Raw genomic sequence first — 21,879 nt, 5'->3', positions numbered from 1 at the left:
CTCGTTATCGTTACCAACGAGCATTTTCAAGTTAGTGACCTTGTGATTAGCGATAGGTTAACCTTTTAAAACCGCTAATATTTAATTTTATATGCTTAACCAACTATTGTATAGGGTATCTTTATTGATCTAAAAGCATACCATGCTGAAAATCAAACGTAGAGGTGTTTTTAAAAGCATACAATCTTGTCAAGATTGATAAAAGATTAATATTATTTTACCATTGACACTGTGGGCAGCCATGTTGATGTGACGTCATATGATTCCGTCGCGAACTGGGTTGAGAAAAGCAAACCCAGCTCACGTGCCGTTTTATTTGATTTTTCCTAGTGGGAACTAGGAATTTCCGATCTCCGAGTTATAATCGAACGCAGCACACACGCACGCACATATATATATATATTTAAATATATATGTGTGTGTGTGTGTGTGTGTGTGTTCCACATTCACTCACATAGCTACAGTAAATGTCTGTGTAGTTTAAAGGACTTGTGGTTTCGTCAGTGAACTAGTTCGGCCGGTATAATTGGCGAGGACGTCAATCCTCTGCATGCGCTCGACACCAGTAATGTTACGTTATTGTCATAATAACGAGGCAGAGAATGAGATTGCGGTTAAACACTTTACTTCACGTTCGTGAGTCCGCCATAACATCACACATCACTTCCGCATCTCCGTCACGTTACAGATTGGCTACAGCCTCTACCGGTAACTGTGGTAAGGTTAACACTTAACTTACACAACATCTCCCCCTTTTAAGTAAGAAACATTTCCTCTACTTGGCTCAGCCTCTCTTTTCATCCCCCTCCTCGTATTTCTTCTTCTTCATCTCCTCCACCTGACGTAGCTGTTCAGCGGACAGCACACTCCATCCTCTGCAGACACACTTGACAGAGCTCTTTGCGTAGTTTCTCTGCATCTTCCTGCAGGGCAGACTTCAGTGTTTCCGGCACAGCTACATACATGTCCAGGTCCGTGCGGCATGACTTTTCAAGCACATGGTTGAGCTCTTTTACCATGGAGCCCTCAAGTTCCTTCACCCTGTCTGCAGCAGTGGCATTATGGCTTTCAGGGCGGCAATTTCCTGCTCCATAGGCATCACGACGGAGCGCGGCGTCTCTGCATGCACACCAATAAGAATGTCAGAATAGAGGCCGAGGCAGCCAATCAAAAGCAAGAAGTAACCAATCAAAATGCAGCGTTGTTCCCAATGGGCGTGAAGCGTACAAAGTTTTCCTCACAAAGAAATCCCAGCCACCTTGAATGCGTCAGGGCTGCCGAGCCGCCATTTCAAAGCGGTAGGTAGCTCGGTTCATAGTGGAATATACTGTAATTTTTTTTTCTAAAAATATTTATTTTTCATATCAATTGGAGGAGCTCTTAAGGTGACTCCCTTGGATCTACCTCGTCTTCGTCACCGTCGGACGTAAGTCATCCTCTCCATCCCAATTCTCCCGGAGAGAGAAGCGTTTGTAAATGTAAGCAACGCCCCTTGTGCACAGTAAACGTTTAGCTCGTCTTGTTTTGCCTTTTAAAGTTAATACGCGAAATAGCACACGCTGTTTGCAAGGTGACGACTCACTTTTCATACCACATTATCCGTATTACAGCATTTAGCTATGTGAGACAGATATTCTCGTCGAGAACAGTAGAGGGCCTATTTGGCTATTTACGGTTTCATTCAGACATGTGTCATACATAATAAGCTAACCGTGTTACAGACAGATTAGGGTTTATCCAGTTAGATGCAATACATGCTTTGTTAATTGTGGAACAGCCTATCTCCAATGCTTAACTTTGCAGGCTGAGGGTTGGCTTGCTCCAAGATGTTTATTTTGACATGCGATGTTGGCTGTACAAGCTCAATTATTCAAGAAAACAACAACAACACTGAATTAATTGCAATTTACAGTATATGTTTGCAGCATACTAGAGGCATTGGGCAGACTGAACAGTCAGTTATGCTCATTTTTATTATTATCGTCAATTACACAATTTTTTACGTATTCTCTCATTTTAATTGAAAATGCAAATTGTTGATGCATTTTTTGTTCCACGGTTAAGGGCTTTCTTTGTTTCCAATTCAACTCCTCATTCCGCCAGTATAAGGTAAATTAAAAGTTTCACTGGATTTAATGGCAGTTTAGAAATTTAGTTGTCGTCTGTTGGTTGCCAGATCAAACGCGAGATTACAGTGGCTTGCAAAAGTATTCATACTCCTTGAACTTTTCCACATTTTGTCACGTTACGACCACAAACATAAATATAGTATTTTATTGGAATTTTATGTGAAAGACCAACACAAAGTTGCACACAATTGTGAAGTACAAAGAAAATTATACATGATTTTAACTTTTTTTTTACAAATGAAAAACTGAAAAGTGCGGTGTGCAAAAGTATTCAGCCCCCTTTTCTCTGAGTGCAACCAATTGCCTTCAGAAGTTGCCTGATGATTGCTGAATGATCGAATGTTGACCTAATGACTAAATAGTCAACCTGTGTGTAATCTAATCTCAGTACAAATACAGCTGTTCTGTGACGGCCTCAGAGGTTTGTTAAGAGAATATTGGGGAGCAAACAGCATCATGAAGTCCAAGGAACACCAGACAGGTCAGGGGTAAAGTTGTGGAGAAGTTTAAAGCAGGGTTAGGCTATAAAAAAGATTTCCCAAGCTTTGAACATCTCACGGAACACTGTTCAATCCACCATCCGGAAATGGAAAGAGTATGGCACAATTGCAAACCTACCAAGACACGGCCGTCCACCTAAACTTACAGGCCGAACAAGGAGAGCACTGATCAGAGATGCAGCCAAGAGGCCCGTGGTGACTCTGGACAAACTGCAGAGATCCACAGCTCAGGTGGGGGAATCTGTCCACAGGACAACTATTGGTTGTGCACTGCACAAATCTGGCCTTTATGGAAGAGTGCCAAGAAGAAAGCCATTGTTAAAAGATAACCATAAGAAGTCCCGTTTGCAGTTTGCCAGAAGCCACGTGGGGGACACAGCAAACATGTGGAAGAAGGTGCTCTGGTCAGATGAGACCAAAATTGAACTTTTTGGCCTAAATGCAAAACGCTATGTGTGGCGGAAAACTAACACTGCACATCACTCTGAACACACCATCCCCACTGTCAAACATGGTGGTGGCAGCATCATGCTCTGGGGGTGCTTCTCTTCAGCAGGGACAGGGAAGATGGTCAGAGTTGATGGGAAGATGGATGGAGCCAAATACAGGGCAATCTTGGAAGAAAACCTGTTGGAGTCTGCAAAAGACTTGAGACTGGGGCGGAGGTTCACCTTCCAGCAGGACAACGACCCTAAACATAAAGCCAGGGCTACAATGGAATGGTTTAAAACAAACATATTCATGTGTTAGAATGGCCCAGTCAAAGTCCAGACCTAAATCCAATTGAGAATCTGTGGCAAGATCTGAAAACTGACGTTCACAAACACTCTCCATCTAATCTGACTGAGCTTGAGCTGTTTTGCAAAGAAGAATGGGCAAAAATTTCAGTCTCTTGATGTGCAAAGCTGGTAGAAACATACCCCAAAAGACTTGCAGCTGTAATTGGAGCAAGGTGGTTCCACAAAGTATTGACTCAGGGGGGCTGAATACTTTTGCACACCGCACTTTTCAGCTTTTTATTTGTAAAAAGAATTTAAAATCATGTATAATTTTCTATGTTCTTCACAATTGTGTGCCACTTTGTGTTGGTCTTTCGCATAAAATTCCAATAAAATATATTTATGTTTGTGATCGAAACATGACAAAATGTGGAAAAGTTCAAGGGGTATGAATACTTTTGCAAGCCACTGTAATTGGTCCATTCCTAACTGAGGTGTCTGTCCTACATGAATTCCTTGACAGTTACCGGTATATGTCGTATCTTGGGGCAGTACATCTCAGGCTTGAGGAGCTACATTTGTTTTTCTTCTATTTCAGCCGACCAGTTCTTCTTGTCATTTGTCGTATCCTGCACCTCCTTCTGAGCAAAACTTAGGTGAGATTTCAAACATGTTGCGGTCCATGTTAAAGGTCTCTCTCTCTCTCTCTCTCTCTCTCTCTCTCTCTCTCTCTCTCTCTCTTTCTGTCTACCTTTAGTCTGTAGATGACGATAAATCAAATCCATTACACCAGCTTATGTTGTGTGGCACGACACAAACCACACAACACCTTTTTGTAGTCAGGGGTCACCAATAAAGTATTCTAGAGCAAAACTTTCAACGAGTTAGACCCCCCCCAAACACACACACACTCACACACACACGTTTTGTGTGTTGTTTTAAAATGAATGGACCGAGACCTTTTCCAAATTCACGCCGAAGCTTTTATTTATCCCACATGCCAGACTCTGTGTTCGTACCTCTGACCTCAGCACGTCACTAGCCTGCCACGTAACATCTAGGATTCTGGGTAACACAGTTACTAACAAAGGCATATAACAACACATCTTCCCTTCTTTAAAAAGCAAAACAAAAACAAAACAAGTATCTCCTTAAAGATGAACAGCATAAAAGATCTGAAAATACAATACACATAAATAACTTTCTTTTTTTTTTACATCTCAGACAATTTCAATTAATCTGTCCGGTTTCTTAATAATCCTTCTCGGTCTGCTGCATGTTTCAGCAGATGTTTTGACCTCAGGATCTGCAGCATCTGTTTGCTTCGGTAAGCCAGAACAAACCTGTTGATTGCTGGCATGTCCCACTGTGTCTATAGAGGTGTTTTCAGAGGTGTCACTGTTTTGATTTGGTTCTTGTGTTTTGCGCAGACTTCGACAATTGCATCTTAAGATCTGTCCTTCCTCCATCCTCTCAGTGAATGACCGTGGAGCTACTTCTTGAAGAATAGTGGCTTTCGTACTCCATCCATCAGGATCCTCAATCCTGACTGTATCATTACCAGACAGCGGTGGAAGCTGCTTCGCTGTCTTATAAAATGACTTCTGCTTCATCTTTTGTTGCTGTACCTTTTGTTCCAGTTTTGGATTCCAGTTTCTTCTGCTTTGAGTAGCTTGGCAGTGTGGTGTGCAGCTTTTGATTCATCAGCAACTCAGCAGGTGACAGTCCACACTCAAGTGGTGATGCTCTGTAGCTGAGTAGAGCAAGATTAGGGATCTGACTCGCTGTCAGCAGCTTTCTTCAAGAGCTGTTTGGGAATGTGCATGCCTTTCTCAGCTTTTCCATTTGACTGTGCATATAGAGGACTAGATGTCACATGCTTGAAGTCATACTGTTCTGCAAATTTCTGCCACTCTGTGCTGTTGAAACATGGTCCGTTGTCACTCATCACTGTGTTTGGTATGCCGTGTCTGGCAAAAATGGATTTTGTGTGTGTTATGACACAGGTTGATGATGTGTTTGACAGCAATGCCATTTCAGGAAAGTTTGAATAATAGTCAGTCTTTACCTTTGAGATGAAACAAGTCCATTCCTACTTTGTGCCATGGTGCTGTTGGCACATCTGCTACTATCATAGGCTCTTTGGTTTGCTTGTTTCTGTTCCTGACATGTCTCACACCTGCTTATCAGTCTCTCAATGTCTTTATTAAAGTGATACTGACATCAGAATCTGAAAATTCCTATTGATAGGCTATGTTCCGAGTTGGAATGTGACCACGGAGCAATTCATTGGCCAAAACAGTACGTCTGGGGCCACTCGAGAGAGATCTGTGATTAACTGTAGGTGGTGACCAATGTCAAATTGTGCCGGTGGATACGTAGACACCAGTCAATTTGCATATAGGGTGTGTCCGTAGCGAGATGGTATAAAACCACGGAGAAGCTGTTCTTTCACCCCCTCTTGTTAACTACTTGGCTCGAGTTTGTGCTATTTTGCTGAGACTTTATTATCGATCTTGCTACGACGTATTGCTATCTATCTATTTATCTAAATATCTATCATCTATCTATCTAACAGTTATTTGTATCATCGAATCCTCCTCCTCGAAACTGTAATCCTCACAGAGGATCTCCCTCTCACTCTCGCTGTCCGACATTTTTTGACGAGCGGTATCTAACCCCACCCGTCCAGGAAGACAGTATCCAATAGCTTTGAATTCTTAAACCCACACCTATTTTCGGTTGTGATTCAAACTCCCAATGTTAAAAAAAATGTGTTCAGAAAGGGCATGTCAGTCTCTCTTTAATTCTAGGCCAGAAGACTGTCTCTCTCGCCCTCCTTTTGCACTTCTCGACACTGAGATGGCCTTCATGTAGTCTTTGTAGTATGTACTGTATCAATTCTTGTGGGATGATGATTCTGTTTTGCTTCAGCAACAGTCCATCAACAAACATTCAATTCACCTCTGATGTTGTAGACCAGTGGACAGGAACCTGCAGGCCATCCATTTTTTATGTTCTCAGTGACACGTTGCAACTCTGTGTCTTTTGCTGTTTCCTCAGCTATTTGTCTGAACTTTGTGTCTGATACAGGAAGCACAGCAGACACCATGTTCACATGACCTTGAAGATCCTCCTCGGTTGTACTCACATGTTTCCCTGTGGGTGCTTGTGAGAGTGCGTTGGCAAGTACCAGGTGCTTTCCTGGCATGTAGATCAGCTCAAAGTCATATCTCTGCATTTCCATCATGGTCTGTTTAATTCTTGGTGACATCTCATTCAGGTTCTTTTTGATGACGACGACTAGTGGACAGTGGTCTGTCTCTACAGTGAAGGTGGGTAGGCCATATATGTAGCCATGTATGTAGCCAAACATTTACCCCAGGCATTCTTTTTCTATCTGAGCATATTGACACTCAGTCTCTGTCATGGACCTGCTCACCGTCAGCCTGAAAGAGTACTGCACCAATTCAGTCCTTAGAGGCATCAGTCGATACTTTCATCTTCTTCGTTGGGTCAAAGAATGTCAGCGTAGGTGCAGTTGTCAGTGTCTCTTTAAGCTTCTGCCACTCATGCTCATGTTTGGCTGTCCATTTGAACTCAGTGCCTTTGTGCAGGAGCTCACGGATGCAGGATGTTTTTGCAGAGAGGTTAAGAATGAATTTACCTAGAAGTTCACCATCCCCATGATGCGTAGCACATCTGTCTTGTCTGTGGGCCTTGGCATGTCCTGTATGGCATTGATTTTTTTCTTGGTCAGGTTGGACACCTTGTGCAGAGAGCTTGTCTCCAAGGAAAAAAAATCTTGTGCTCCAAACTGGCATTTGCTCTTGAGTTTCAATCCATATTTTAGTACCTGGTCCAGCACTTTTTTCAGTCTTTCATTGTATTCATGAAGTGTGGAGCCCCAGACGATGCTGTCGTCCACATAGACTCTGACACCTTCCAGCCCCTCAGTGATGTGCTCCATTGCTCTGTGATATATTTCTGATGCTGAAATTATTCCAAAAGGCATCCTGAGGTAACGATATGTGCCAAAAGGTGTATTAAAAGTACAGTATTTGGTGCCGCTTTCATCCAATTTCAACTGCCAGAAGCCTTGTGACGCGTCGAGCTTTGTGAAGAATCTGGCACCTGCCATCTCACTGGTGATTTTTTCATGCTTGGGTATCTGGTAATGTTCACGCTTGATGTTTTCATTTAGATCTTTCGGGTCCATACATATTCTGAGGTCACCATTCTTTTTCTTTGCGCACACCATGGAGTTGACCCAATCTGTTGGTTCCTCAACCTTCTTTATCACACCAAACATTGTCATCCTGTCCAGCTCTTTTTTTAGGCAGTTTCTTAGTGGTGTTGGAACTCTTCGAGCAGCATGCACGACTGGCTGTGCATCTCCTTTCAGCTTGATTTTGTATGTGAATGGCAATACACCAAATTCTTGAAAACATCTGCAAAGTTCTCAGCAGAGTTACTTGGTGTGCTCACAGCTGTGTTGATGCAGTACACTCTTTTCACCAGCCCCGCATCTTCACAAGCTTTATCATCCAGTAGTGACTCGAAGTCCTTCAGCAACAACAGAGAAGAGTAGGTGGTGTGTTTTTTTTTTCACCAATACCTTCAACTTGCATGTGCCTAAACACTCGATTCTCTGTCCATTGTAGTCTTTCAGTTTAGGTGTTTTTCTCTGTATTTTGGGCCTGTCTTTCTTTTCTTTTCGAGAAGCACTGTTTAGAAAAATGATTCTTTCCCTGGCAATTAGAGCATTGCTTACCAAAGGCTGGACACTGTCTTGGCTTGTGCTGTGAACCGCAACGTTTGTAGCCGAACATCCTGTCATCTGTCTGCTGTGCAGGTTGGGTCTGTGTGTGTCTTCGTCCTTGGCTTGAGACCGCACCAACAGCCGAGCAGTCACTCATGGTCACTATGCCCACCGCCATTTTGCTGAACTTCCTCACATGCATTTGGGACAGCTCACTCGCCTGGCAGATCTTAATAGCTCCTTCTAGCGTTAGCGCCGTTTCCCTCAGTAGCCTTCTCTGACCTTTTTATCCTCCACTCCAAAAACTATCTGGTCCCGGATCATGGAGTCTTTCAGTGAAGCAAAGTTGCATGACTGTTCTTTTAGCTTCAGGTCAGTCAGAAAGCTGGCAAAGGGGGTGGAGCAGCGACCAGGACGGCTTGGAAGAGTGGGGTGATTGGCCAGGTACAATTGGGGGAAAAAGGGGGGGGGGACAAAAAAAACAAAATAAACGCATGACTTGTCTGTGTAGATCATTGAGAAAAGTTAATTACTGGGTAAAATTAATCAGCTTTGCTCACGCAGAATAAAAGATAACGCAATGTGCTAATTATTGGATTGCAGATGATGGATTGGCCATAAAATCTCAAGACATACAGTTGACTCTGATAGTTATAAAGTAAAAGACCTGACTTCTGGCTCCATTAAAGCAGGTATGGTGGGGCATAAATTTCACGAGATGATTGAATGGTACAGTAATCTACACAAGATAAATGATGATTTTTTTAAAAATGAAAATCATTGAAGCTGCTAAGATTCTTGAGTTTCCTCATCCAATTTTTTAAATGAAGTGAATTATATATATCCAATCCTCTGCTCTTCTTTTTCTTCTTTTGGACCGAGGCTGACGTTCGTCTACCTAATGCTCGAGTGCTTCTCAGTTGCAGCCATGCAGTTTATTTCTCTATCACTTCCTATTTTTTACTTTTGTAAAAGCTTTCCTTTTCATTACTACGCTGTTTTTAGATTTTACCATTTGGATGTTGTTACACAAAGAAGTTTTTCTTTAATTTTTTTACTTTTTTTGCCTTAACTAATCATTATGAAGTAAGTGTTGGTTGTACAGTGTAATGGCTATAGAATAATAACTCCATTGTTTAGATATAGGAACCTGCTTCTGTAGAGTCACACCAATGTTGGAATTTACAGTAAAACTATATCAGGTGTAATCAGTACATTCATACATTGTCATTTCAGACTATCTGAAGATGGATCAAAGTGAGAAAATACCGCGACGTTTATCATACCTATGCCAGTAGAAAATGGCTTATGCCACGATGATGACAACTGGTTACTCATTCAAAGTACAGATAGTCCCCGGGTCACGAACAAGTTCCGTTTTTGAGTCTGTTCTTATGTCGAATTTGTATGTAAGTCGGAACAGTTACGTACAGTTCACATCTAGTCTCAATTAGTCAAATGTTTGTCTTAGTATATAGTATATATTTGATCTAAAAAATCATAAGTATAATAATAATATAATACCCCAGTAATAATGATAAACCTAACTACAGTACAGTATTTATAATTGAGAGAGAATTGTATAGGTATAAAAAAAACTTAAAAGAAGGTGCGCGGCTAGTCAACATCGCCAGCAGCGAGGAGGCTACTTAAGACTGAAAAAAAAAGTTTTTAAAAATAGATTTTTGGAATTTGTGACTCTATTCAGAATCGTAGAAGAATCACGATTCTTACGTGAATCAAAAATTTTCCCCACCTCTAAAGGTTAGTCGGGACAAAGTGCACTGCTCAAGTGTCAATAGCAGGGCAGAAAGTCAATTGCCTTTTAGACACAGGATCCCAGGTTATAACAGTTCCCTTATCCTTTTATGAAAACCTGAAAGAGCAACAGATTAGGCCATTAAATTATTTATTGGAGGTGGAAGGGACAAACAGCCAAAAGATCCCATATTTTGGATTTATGGAACTAGATATTACTTTCCCCAAAGAGTTTGTGGGGCAGGAAGTCGAGATTCCGACGTTGGCCCTTGTTGTTCCTAATATGAGAGAGGAAGCTCAAGAGCAACTCCTCATCGGCACCAACACACTTGACGTGTTGTATTCAGATCTGGCCCCTCACATCGATGATACTAACCTGCAAGTGCAGTGTGGCTATAAAGCAGTTCTTAAAATCCTGGTGCTCCGATACAAACAAGGGCAAAGTGGCAACCTATCAGGGAAGAACCCAGAATTAATTCCTGCTGGACATGCTGTCGCTTTGGAGGGACTGGTCAATGTCAGGGGTTCCCTGAATGAAAAATGGGCTGTTGTTTAGCAGCCGTCATCTCCCTCCTTGCCTGGGGGGCTGCTTGTTGCAAATTGCTTAGTTACCTTACCTATAAAATGGCTGGGTACAATAGCTCTCTTAATCGGAAATGAAGCTGAACATAATGTTGTTATCCCACCAAAGACAGTTATTGCTGAAATCAATGCTGTCCAACAAGTGATGCCACACAAGTGTGATCCAAGCACAACTGACCCTGCAACAGTTCAACCCTACCCCAGTCCAGATGTCAAGTTTGATTTTGACTACTTTCCTTTGTCTGCTGATTGGAAGGAGAGAATAACACAGAAATTAAACTCAATGCCTGAGGTGTTTGCTCATCATGACCTTGACTTTGGTCACACTAGTCAAGTTAAGCATCACATCAAGCTCTAAGATCGAACCCCTTTCAAACAAAGAGCCTGACCAATCCATCCTCAAGATGTCAATGCTGTACGGAAGCATCTGAGAGAGCTACTACTTGATGCTGGTGTGATTCATGAGTCTGAGTCTCCTTTTGCATCCCCCATTTTGGTTGTCTGGAAATGTGATAACGCTGTCTGCCTCTGTATTGATTACCGCAAACTCAACTTATGATAACTCTGTCTGCCTCTACTGATTACCACAAGACGCTTATGCGCTTCCCAACTAGGAAGAGGCTTTCTCTTGACTAAGTTGGCTCAAAGTGGTTTTCAGTTTTAGACTTGAAATTGGGCTGTTACCAGGTTGAGATGCAGGAAGCTGATAAAGAGAGGACAGCATTTGTGTGTCCTTTGGGAGTTTATGTATTTAATAGTATGCCCCAAGGGATCACTAATGCACCCAGTACTTTCCAGCAGCTTATGGAACGCTGTATACGTGACTTAAATCTGAAGGAGGTGTTGGTCTTTATTGATGATCTAATAATTTTTTCTGACACCCTGGAAGAGCATGATGGGCGACTGCTGCGAGTCCTTGAAGTGAATTAGGACTGCTGCGAGTCCTAACTCACTTCAAGGAATCCGGCCTTAAACTCTCACCTAAAAAGTGCAGATTTTTCCAGTCTTCCGTCTGATATCTAGGCCATGTAGTTTCACAAAATGTAATTGAAACAGACTCCGAAAAAGTCCAAGCCCTTAAAACCTGGCCAAAGCCAAAGAATTTAAAGGAGTTGAGGTCCTTCCTGGGGTTTTGTGGATATTATCGCAGATTCATTAAGGACTTCTCTCAGATTGTGAAGCAGCTAAATGAGTTAATTGTTGGGTATCCCCCATCCCGCAAGAAAAAAGAGAAAGTGAGTTCTGCCCAGTATCACAATCCCAAAGAATTGTTTGGTGAATGTTGGACTGTCTCTTGCCAGCAAGCATTTGATACAATAACCGAGAAGCTCACTTCAGCACCTGTTCTAGTTTTTGCAAACCCTAAACTGCCATATCTGCTTGACACGGATGCTAGTTCTGCAGGGCTGGCTGCAGCTTTGTATCAACACCAAAATGGTGAACTGAGGCCTATAGCTTTTGCAAGCAGAGAGTTGTCTAGAAGTGACACCAGATATCCAGCCCATAAATTGGAGCTCCTAGAACTCAAATGGGCCATCATGGAGAAATTTACTGATTATCTCTATGGGGCTAGTTTCACCGTAGTCACTGATAGTAACCCCCTCATCTATATTCTGACCTCTGCCAAAGTTGACGCCACTATAGATGCCTGTCAGTCCTTTCCACCTATTAATTTAAGCTGCAGTATAGGGCAGGAAAGCAGAATTTGGATGCAGACACCCTGTCAAGGAGACCACATGGTGAACTAGTTGATGACTACGCTTCATAGAAAGAACGAGAGGATCAGTAAGTTCACTTGGATGTAGATGCCCTGTCAAGGCGACCACATGGTGAACTAGTTGATGACTCACTTCACAGAAAGAACAAGAGGATCAGTAAGTTCACTGCCAACCACCTTTCTGAAACTGAGACGTCTGAGGTGGTTCAGCCAGAGAGGTGATTAAAGGCCATCTGTGAAAAGCATGATGCCTACTCGATGGCTGAGAAGTCTGACTCCTCTGATCATTCTATTCTGTTCTCCATCATTTCCTCTGTGCCCTGGAAAAAGTTCACTCGAGCACATCCTCAGCAGCTGCCCATCAGTCCTGGGGGAGGGCCGATACTGCTGACAACATGACCAGGTGCTGAAGACAGTTGCAGAGGCCATCTCCAAAGCTGTGGCCAACAACAAGCAAACCGACTGACAGAGGAACATTACCTTTGTCAGGGCTGATGAGAAGCCTCAGTCACAGCCCAGATCAGCAGCCGGTCTCCTCAACTCTGTGTCAGACTGGGAGCTAGCTGTGAGTCGACTTGGGGAGGCAGCTCAGGTTCCCAGACCACGTTATGACAACTTCGTTGAGGCCAGATGTTGTGCTTTCATCAGCCTCTTCAAAACAAGTGCTCCTTATAGAGCTGATAGTTCCCTGGGAGGACCAGATGGAAGAGGTAAATAAGCGGAAGTGGTCTAAGTACCAGGAGTTGGTGGATCAGTGCCGGAGGAGAGGCTGGAAGGCACATTGTGAGCCCATTGAAGTGGGGTGTAGAGGCTTTGCTGGCCATTCACTGTGCAAGGTCTACACTCAGCATCGCTGGAGCTGCAAAAAGGAAAGCGATCAAGTCTTCCATGGAGGCTGCAGAGAGGGCCTCCAGATGTCTTTGGATCATAAGGAGTGATCTGTGGGCCAATGCTGCTGGGACACAAGTCAGGACCTGATCAACCCTTGCAGGGTTGCCTGAGCGAGGGTGTATGATGTTGAAAGACCTGAAACACCTGAGGACCTCAGGAAACATTGCTGATGATGTGTCCCAGTGCAGCCTAGGATGTATTTATTTTTTTGAATCTTCGAATCATTGGGGTGCTGTTTGTAAAAAGTTGCACCTTTTGTGCTCCCGCTCAGATTTTGCACAATTAGCATTGCAAAATGTAAAAAAGAATGCAATACAATTTTCAGCTGTCACTTTTTTTAACATGTAGAGAAATGCATGTAAAATATTGTAATCTATTTTGAGAGTAATGATCTGCATTAAAGCAAAATTGTAAAATATTATATAAATGTTAAATGTTAATTTTTAATATAAACGAAAATGTTAAATATAAATGTAAATGTTAAATATACATGTAAATGCTAAATATAGATGTTAAACCAAAATGTAAATGTTAAATATTAATGTTAAATGTTAAACCTAAATGTAAATGTTAAATATAAATTAATATAAATCTTAAATCTAAATGTATAAAATATGCTAATTGACCACGTCCCCTACGTGTGATCTCAAGTTTTTTTGGCATGGAGAAAGGTGTTATGACTGCCTGACCACCGAGAATTGCATGTGCCTTGTGGGAGATACACTTCTGCTGAGTAATGCATCCACACTGTAACTTTATTTCTGGAGATCTATAATTCAGATGGTTTAATCAGCACATATTTTTGGCTGCTTTGGCTTGACAGTGTGAATTTCATACATTTAATAATAACCTAAGATGAAATAATAGGGGATGCATTCAGGAACAACAGTCAGTTCTGCAGGGTGGCACGGTGGCCCAGTTGTTAGCCTTTTCGCTTCACAGCAAGAAGGTCCTGGGTTCGAAGCCTGGGGTTTTCCAACCTTGGGGGTCCTCCCAGGTCGTCCTCTGTGTGGAGTTTGCATGTTTTCCCTGTGTCTGCGGTGGGTTTTCTCCGGGTGCTCAGGTTTCCCCCACCATCAAAAGAAACATGCATGTTAGGGTTTATACTCCTGTCTGTGCCCCTGACCAAGACAATGGGAGAAGAACTGGAGTTGGTCCCTGGGCGCACAGCATGAAGGCAACAGCCCACTGCTCCTAGCTACACAGATCATAGCTAGGATGGGTTAATTTGCAGTCACTGAATTTCCCCAAGCGGATTAATAAAAGAAACTTAATTAATTAATACATGCATCCCTTAACACTCAGTAATGATACTTCAAATCAAAGTTTGATAGAAATCGAATGGTTTTATCCGCACATACTTTATTTGATTGACTTTAACAGAGGGAATTTGACACCTCACATTCATTTTTCCGCATTTAAAAACCTCATCTTAGTATAACTATCTGAAATCCTATGTTTAAGAGTTAAAGGGAAGGTTTACAAGATGGTTGTGAGACCAGTTATGTTATATGGTTTAGAGACAGTGACACTGATGAAAAGACAGGTGCGAGAGTTGGAGATGCTAAGATTTTCATTGGGAGCGACGAAGGTTGGACGGTTTAGAGACAAAGCAAGAGAGGCAAGATTGAGATGGCTTGGACATGTGTGGAGGAGAGATGCTGGGTATATTGGGGGAAGGATGCTGAATATGGAGCTGTCAGGGAAGAAGATAAGAGGAAGGCCAAAGAGGAGGTTTCTGGATATGGTGAGAGCGGACATGCAGGTGGCTGGTGTAACAAAGGAAGATGCAGAGGACAGGAAGAGATGGAAACGGATGATCCACTGTGGCGACCCCTAATGGGAGCAGCCAAAAGTAGTAGTAGTAGAAGTAAGGTTTGTAAAGCAGATTTAAACTGTGGTTAGCTGTGGTTGTTTTTACTTCATACATTTTGTGTATAAATACTAAGAATTCGTTTAAGCTGAATCATAAACAAACAGCACGTTCATTGTTTCAGCATTAAAAGTATGGACTGATAGCAAGCTACTGTAGTTTCTAAGATACTGTGCATACATAGACCACAGTCCTGTCAGATTTTGTCAAAGCATGCCATGGTGCGGATGCTGATCTAGGATCAAATTTGTATCTTATACCAACACTGTGGGAGCCTATCTATGTTCCCTCAACATATAAAGAAGAAGAATGTCCATGCCACTGATATATTAACATACAGTCTTCATTTGCAAAAAAAAAAGTTATTAAAATAATTATCAACCTCAAATACATTTTTATTATTGTTCACTGTAATGTACGGCAGGCATGTTTCAATAAGAGAGTATCTTTGGAAGCAACTTCCATAAATACTATTTCAGATATTTATTGAATACATATTACATATATGGAGTATGTATTTTTGTTAATATTCTATAGTTACCAACACTATTCCTCTATTTATGTTGAGGGAACATGGGGTTGTTTTCAGTTTGAAAAAATTGCATTGAGGGAACTTGGGGCCATGGGAACACAGGGGGAATCCCCACTCAATCCATGAAGAAGTAGGTCTCAAAACTGCATTCATTAGTCAAAAATCAGGCTAAGCACTAAGAAGGTTAGGTCAGTTCTGTATCAGGTTATTTTATTAGGCTTCAGCAATTTTAGCTTATTATTATAAACAAAGCATTTTCTTCAAATGTGCTTTGGAAAAAAAATATGAACTATCATCAAGGCATCAACGATCACAGATGGGTGAGGGTCAGGTCAGGCCCAGAAGATGTCTCATAGCAGGGCTGAGCATCTGGGGCTACCTTGGGAAACAGATTAGGAGAATTGTAAACAAACTATAACTATGAAAGCATTACTACTATCTATGAAGACGTCATATATTTCTCCATCTAACCCCCCTCACACCATTTTGTTTCCCATTACAGTGTATTCGACGAGGAAGCACATTGCATTTTTTTTACATTTCACAATGCTAAAGGGGCAAAAACTGATCAGAAAAACAGAAGGTGCAACTTTACAAACGGTGCCTCATAAATAACAAGGAATCAGTATTTACACCTCATTATCCCATTTCATGGACATTTCATGGACACAATAGATATTCCCTTTACTTTTTGTTGTTCGCGTGTCAGTAACTGTGTATGGGTATCTACAAGAATATTATTTTAAGTAATGTCATTAAGGAGAGGTTACTATTGTAGCTAATCACATTGACATTTGCTTTAATTGTTTGGTTTTTTTTGTTTTGTTTTTTTATTCAGATGGATGCAGACACAGGGGAGAAGGTGATGGAAACTGTAGAGACTATCAAGAATCAATCTGAGGAATCCATTTCAGAAAGCAAACCCAGGTGGGTTAAGGTTCCCTGTCATAAGCTGACTCTGTATAGTTCTTTGTCATTGCCCAAGCAAGTCCTCCGTTAACTCCTGATGTGTGTTGTTCAAAAGTTGAACTTCAATTCAGTTCAATTCAATTTATTGTCATTAAAAACAATGTGCAGGCACATGTTAAAAATGAAATGAGGGAAACTTGGCTTGAAACTTGGCTGCATTTGTCTGTCGAATAATGCAGATGATGTCCAATGGCAGCAGTTTAGCTTTGTTACTTTTATTTCCGCAGGGGTCGTGGGCGCAAAGGCCGTGGCCGAGGGGGTTGGACTGGCCGAGGCGGTCGGCCTGGTCGAGGAATCATGCGTGGTGGGCGGGGCATGATGATGAAAGGCTTTGGTCCCCCTGGGTGTGGAAGGGGTAGAGGGAGGGATGAACATATGAATGGAATTGGACCTATGAGGTAATTCACTGGAGTTTGAGGATCTACTCTTAATTGTAAATTACTGACAGATATCAAAATAATATTTGTGTAAGCTTAAATAAGGTTAATTTGTATTATTTCCACCAGAATGGTTCGGTTTACATATCTTTCTCCATGGGTTTTTAGTAAATTCATTAAAAAAGAAATTCACTTTAATTTTTTCATAATTTCTGTCCTCCCATTGCAGGAGGGGGATGGGTAGGATGTGGCCATATCCAAACTTCAGGGGCCAACGTGGAGGCAGGGGTGGACCGATGGGCATGGGCCCACCCCCTCCTCCCTTACCACCACCCATGTATCTCAGAGGTCCCTTCCCACCCATGCACAGGTAAAGCTCCCAGAGGCAGCCAAAACTCAAATGGCCTGAGACAATGATGTCGTCATTGACTTGATCTCAAATGTGCATAATGAGAGGCTGTACCTGCACTGCAAAAAAGGATTTTCCATGACAGCAAAGTACAGAACCAATATGAGCCACTTTACAATGATCAGTTAACACTTTTTCTCCTCTATAGACCTGGTGCTCTTCCCCTTCCTCCGCTGGGTCCCCCTAGTTTCAGAGGGCGCCTGCCACACCTTCGAGGCCGAGGCATGCTGCCCCCTGGACCTCCACGCCATTTCCACCCCAGAGGCCCAAGCGGGTAAGACCCTTTATGTTATTTAAAGTATATCTGACCTGCCCGACTCACAGTTCTCTTTACTCTCGCCTAACTTGCATGTTGCAACTTGCAAAATGGATTTAAAAAAGTCCATGGTCAGTATGTAAGACCTTGTTCACAACAGTTGTGCGTTTTAAGATCTATAATACATTGTGGAAAAAGATTGAGTTGTAACCACAAATGCTAGAACAAGTTCTTTTCCATCCTCTTTCTTGCAACTCATCCAATTGGATGTGGTTCCCTTTTAACCTGATCTCTAATCTTCACTTCTCATTGGATACGTTAGTCAAATTAGACATAAAATGTTGCTCCAGGGATTAGTTTTAAAAACAAAAACAAATGTAGAATCAACTGTTGAATACAAATTATACATGCTCTGTTCTTTGCAGCCAGACTTTTATTAAACAGTGCATGGAATAATATAGGAAAAGAGACACTCACCGTAACCCTCCTCTCAAACCTGTGTGGTGGCTGACAGGCCAAGCATCATCCTCCAGCGCAATAGGTCAGGGATGGTCATTCTTATCAGAGCGTGCCTCCTATTGGCTGAAGCCGAGAATCCAATATGTGATTTTATCCTTTTACACAGCTACCACAATGGACCAGTCCCTCCTCCGCATCGCCCCCCACCTGGCAGAGGCCAGTGGTGGCCAGGGCCCCCTGGTGGCCGACGCTTTTAACACAGCCTGCCCTAAAATAATAACCAAGCATTTGTCCTTTAGTAGGGGGGGCCTACAGAGGTGTAGAGAGGGAAAAAGACCCCGAATTATGTCATAAAAGGATTTAGAATACATTTATGAAACAGCCTGAAGCCAAATGTCTGGTTATTGATATTGTTTAGTGACAAAGAAATAAAGTGAAAATGACAGCAGTGGACACTTCATGCCTCATACCTTAAAAGTATAAAGGCATTATTTGTTTCTTATGTTATCGGTGAAATGCTCTTGGTACTGTAGGACATCTCACATTGTAGAGAAACCACCAAAAGAATTGTAGTCAAAGGGCGGACAATTCTTGTCAAAAGTTTATTTGATGTAATGTGGTTCTCGTGCTGGTCACCCTGTGAGCCTTAAGACTTTTTTTTTTAATTCATTTAAAGAGAAAATGGTTGACAATATGTGTGAGTAAACAAAAAACAAAAAAAAATAGAAATAAAGAGAGGATACGATTGCACAACAGCCCTCAAGCACCAGTGTTAGTTTGTTACACCTTGGACCTCCTCAATGTTTCCCTTTGTGACATGGAAATAGTTTTGTATTACAACCTCACCAGACTCAGTTACACTTTTTTTCACATGAGACTATTTCACATGTCAGGTATTCATGAATATTTTGATGTTATTTTTATATCTTAAATGTGCAGCTCTTAAGTTATGACTATTGCTCTTTAGATTGTTCATGTTTGTGTTCAGCAGTCTGTTGTGAAATGACAAAAAGTAAAAGACTGACACTACACTGATATGCTTACTAGCAATCATAAATGAAAGCAAATTTCATTTTAATAATTTGCTTCTTTTGAGTACTAGAAATTATCGTTTACTGTGTTAACTTTTTAAGTGTTAAAGTTATTTACTGTTATTAACATAACTTTTGTGAATCTGTTAATGTGTTTTATGAGAACCATCCAGACTTTATGATATAGTGAAGAAGAAAAAAAATAAAAGTAAATCTAAACTCAACTTCTCTTTTTTACTGTTTATTCGCAGTCAAGCCTGACAGTTGTCATTACAACTTTAAGCACAGATAACAAATAAACATACAGTATCCTACACCTACACAGTAAGATGGTGTTTTTACGTAAATGTTTTTTGTGATATTTGGATCAAACCTGCACTTTTTAATAACATACCGATTAAGGACTACTGCAAACATACACATAATTAATTTTGTAACATTTCAGTTTCTACTGAGGTTAAGAGGACAAAGACTCTTAAAGGGAAAACAATAATGTATGAATGAAAGGGATCATACAGGATACCTGCCAAAGTCTTGCTGAGGGCTGAAAAAATTATGTCACTTCAGACAAGAAGGGACTTAGTGAAGTTGTGCAAGTGGGCAATTTTAGCATCACTGAAATGATCTCTTTAATACCACTGTCTCACTCAGAGGGTGCATTGCCACTAACTACCTGGTAAACTTTGACTGGAGTATACCACACATCTTAATGCACTGAAAATGTCACTGAAAATTGACCTCAAATCTCAAATTTTGTGGTAGCGTGTTTAAAAGGAGAACATCCTGCAAAGGACGTGCACTCTGATATGAAATAATTCACCACTGCATTAAAGACGATGTGCTGTTATTTAACAGCAGTATCGCTACCTGAAGGAAGGCCAAGGAGTTTGGAGATATCTCCAATTGTGTTTTTACACTGGTCTGTTTTCTTTTATCCTTCGTGCTATATTTTGCACCTCTTTTATTTTTAATCTTGTAATCTTCACACCAATGCGTAGGTTGTTGCCATGCATTCAGCTTCATGTAAAGGTGCAATACCAAAAAGGAGAATTATCTTCCAACTGTCAGATAAAGCTATATTTTAAAAATGTACATTAACACACTTGGAATACTTTATACAACTATAAGCAAGGTACTCCAACTTCAGGTCCTGCAATCTTTTTGAGTGCATTTTATTATTCCAAAATTTGCTGCCTCGTAAGATCTCTTTTCCTGAACACAAAAGCCAAAACAGGCATTTATTATTGATGTGCTGCATGTAAAAGTGATGCAAAGATGTGGCAGTAGTTCTAAAAAGGAATAGCTTTCTATCCACTGAACCACTCAGAAACTGCACATTACTCAAACATGGGCTGTAGACCTCAGCATGGGCTCCCGTTTCATGGAAATCAGCATGGACAGGTGTTGCATCTTTCCCTCCCTATCTGTCCTTCTTTTCTCTCCAGAACATTCCTGCTGCCCTTTCCTGTTCCCCTCTGTTTGCTCCCTGTAGTTGAACATAACAGACTTACTGTTGTTGTCTCCTGAAAGCATGTGTGTGTGTGTGGGTGTGTGTTTTGAGGGTGGGGGGTGGGAGGGCTACAGAGTACAGTTATCCTAACAGGTCCAGGGACCCCGGCCCTCCCTCATCTCTCCCCCTCCTTCACCACTGATGTGGCATCTAAGATCCAGTCCTTCTCTAATGAAGAAAAGGTGAGCCTCCTCTTGTGTCTTAATCCCTAAATCGCTCCATCTCTGATGCCTGGAGGTTCTTTTGCAGAATGGAAGTGGAGACGATCCCTAAGTTGCATCAGAGCGGGTGAGATACAAAGGGTGCGGGTCACACTGCTGAGAATTTTGCTAGTGATGTGTTTGATGCAAATGAAAAACAAAATTTTAAAAATATTCCCGATGCATACTGTATGAGGTAAACATGCATGAAGGACTTACCTTCAAATGTACATCTGTTCTGAACTCACTTTGGAATTTCTTCCAAAAGTTTATGAGGAAATGTTTCATAATTTAGATTGATTTCATAAATATCTTAAGTGTTACCATTTTGTAAGCAAAGGTGTTCAGTTGTATGAATATGTCGAATACTCCATAATGAGCTTTGTTTTGGAGGCAAACATTTTCTAATGGCACGTGTTGCTTTCGTTAAATTCATTTTGGAATGAAAGTATTAGCACGTACATTAATAATATGCAAATTTTGGCATACATCTCATGCAGATATTGGAGTCTGTATCAACTTCACAAAGGGGCATCCAGTGACAGATGGATATATGAATGCTGTTGTAACAACTAACAATTGAGGTATAAATATATTGGGCGGCATGGTGGTGCAGTGGTTAGCGCTGTCGCCTCACAGCAAGAAGGTCCTGGGTTCGAACCCTGGGGTTGTCCAACCTTGGGGGTCATCCCAGGTCGTCCTCTGTGTGGAGTTTGCATGGTCACCCCGTGTCTGCGGTGGGTTTTCTCCAGGTGCTCCGGTTTTCCTCACCATCAAAAAAGGCATCCATGTTAGGGTTAGTACTCCTGTCTGTGCCCTTGACCGAGGTATGGCAAGATGAACTGGAGTTGGTCCCTGGGTGCTATACGGCGGCTGCCCACTGCTCCTAGCTACACAGCTAGGATGGGTTCAATGCAGAGCGTAATTTTCCCACGGGGATCAATAGAGTATATCAAAATCAAAATAAGACTGAGACCCATTATCTGATAAGAGTGATGTATTGACACAAATCCTCCATCCTCACAAGCTCCTCAGATATTCGGAATGTCATGTCACATGCTGACCTTGACCTTTTATCAGTAGAAGGCACCCAGCCCTCTTTGATGGGCCAAAGGTTGAACTGGAAACTTCCCAAACCTAAACCTCAACTACACCACCAGGGATAAGGCATTGATCCCACTGTGGAATCTAAACTTTGTCAAAGT

At 41.6% G+C, this 21,879-nt stretch overlaps 1 protein-coding gene across 2 annotated transcripts; it reads left to right on the top strand.

Annotated features, from left to right (window-relative positions):
• The first annotated feature begins 1,404 nt into the window (after positions 1-1,404).
• On the top strand, positions 1,405-18,690 carry si:ch211-51e12.7 (uncharacterized protein LOC336335 homolog). Of its 2 annotated transcripts, XM_056295116.1 has the most exons (7): positions 1,436-1,478; positions 3,947-4,004; positions 16,302-16,390; positions 16,660-16,830; positions 17,039-17,179; positions 17,367-17,492; positions 18,100-18,690. In XM_056295116.1, the coding sequence occupies exons 3-7, from the start codon at positions 16,302-16,304 to the stop codon at positions 18,188-18,190; spliced, it is 618 nt and encodes a 205-aa protein (XP_056151091.1). In that variant the 5' UTR covers positions 1,436-1,478; positions 3,947-4,004; the 3' UTR covers positions 18,191-18,690. The 2 variants fall into 2 exon arrangements, with proteins under 2 accessions (XP_056151092.1, XP_056151091.1); XM_056295117.1 differs by lacking the exon at positions 3,947-4,004 and having other exon boundaries at positions 1,405-1,478.
• The last annotated feature ends 3,189 nt before the right edge of the window (positions 18,691-21,879 follow it).

The sequence above is a fragment of the Lampris incognitus genome, chromosome 15 (assembly GCF_029633865.1).
Source record: "Lampris incognitus isolate fLamInc1 chromosome 15, fLamInc1.hap2, whole genome shotgun sequence".
Classification (NCBI taxonomy): domain Eukaryota; kingdom Metazoa; phylum Chordata; class Actinopteri; order Lampriformes; family Lampridae; genus Lampris; species Lampris incognitus.
Note: the sequence above shows the minus strand (reverse complement) of the source record. Positions and strands in the feature narration are given on the sequence as shown.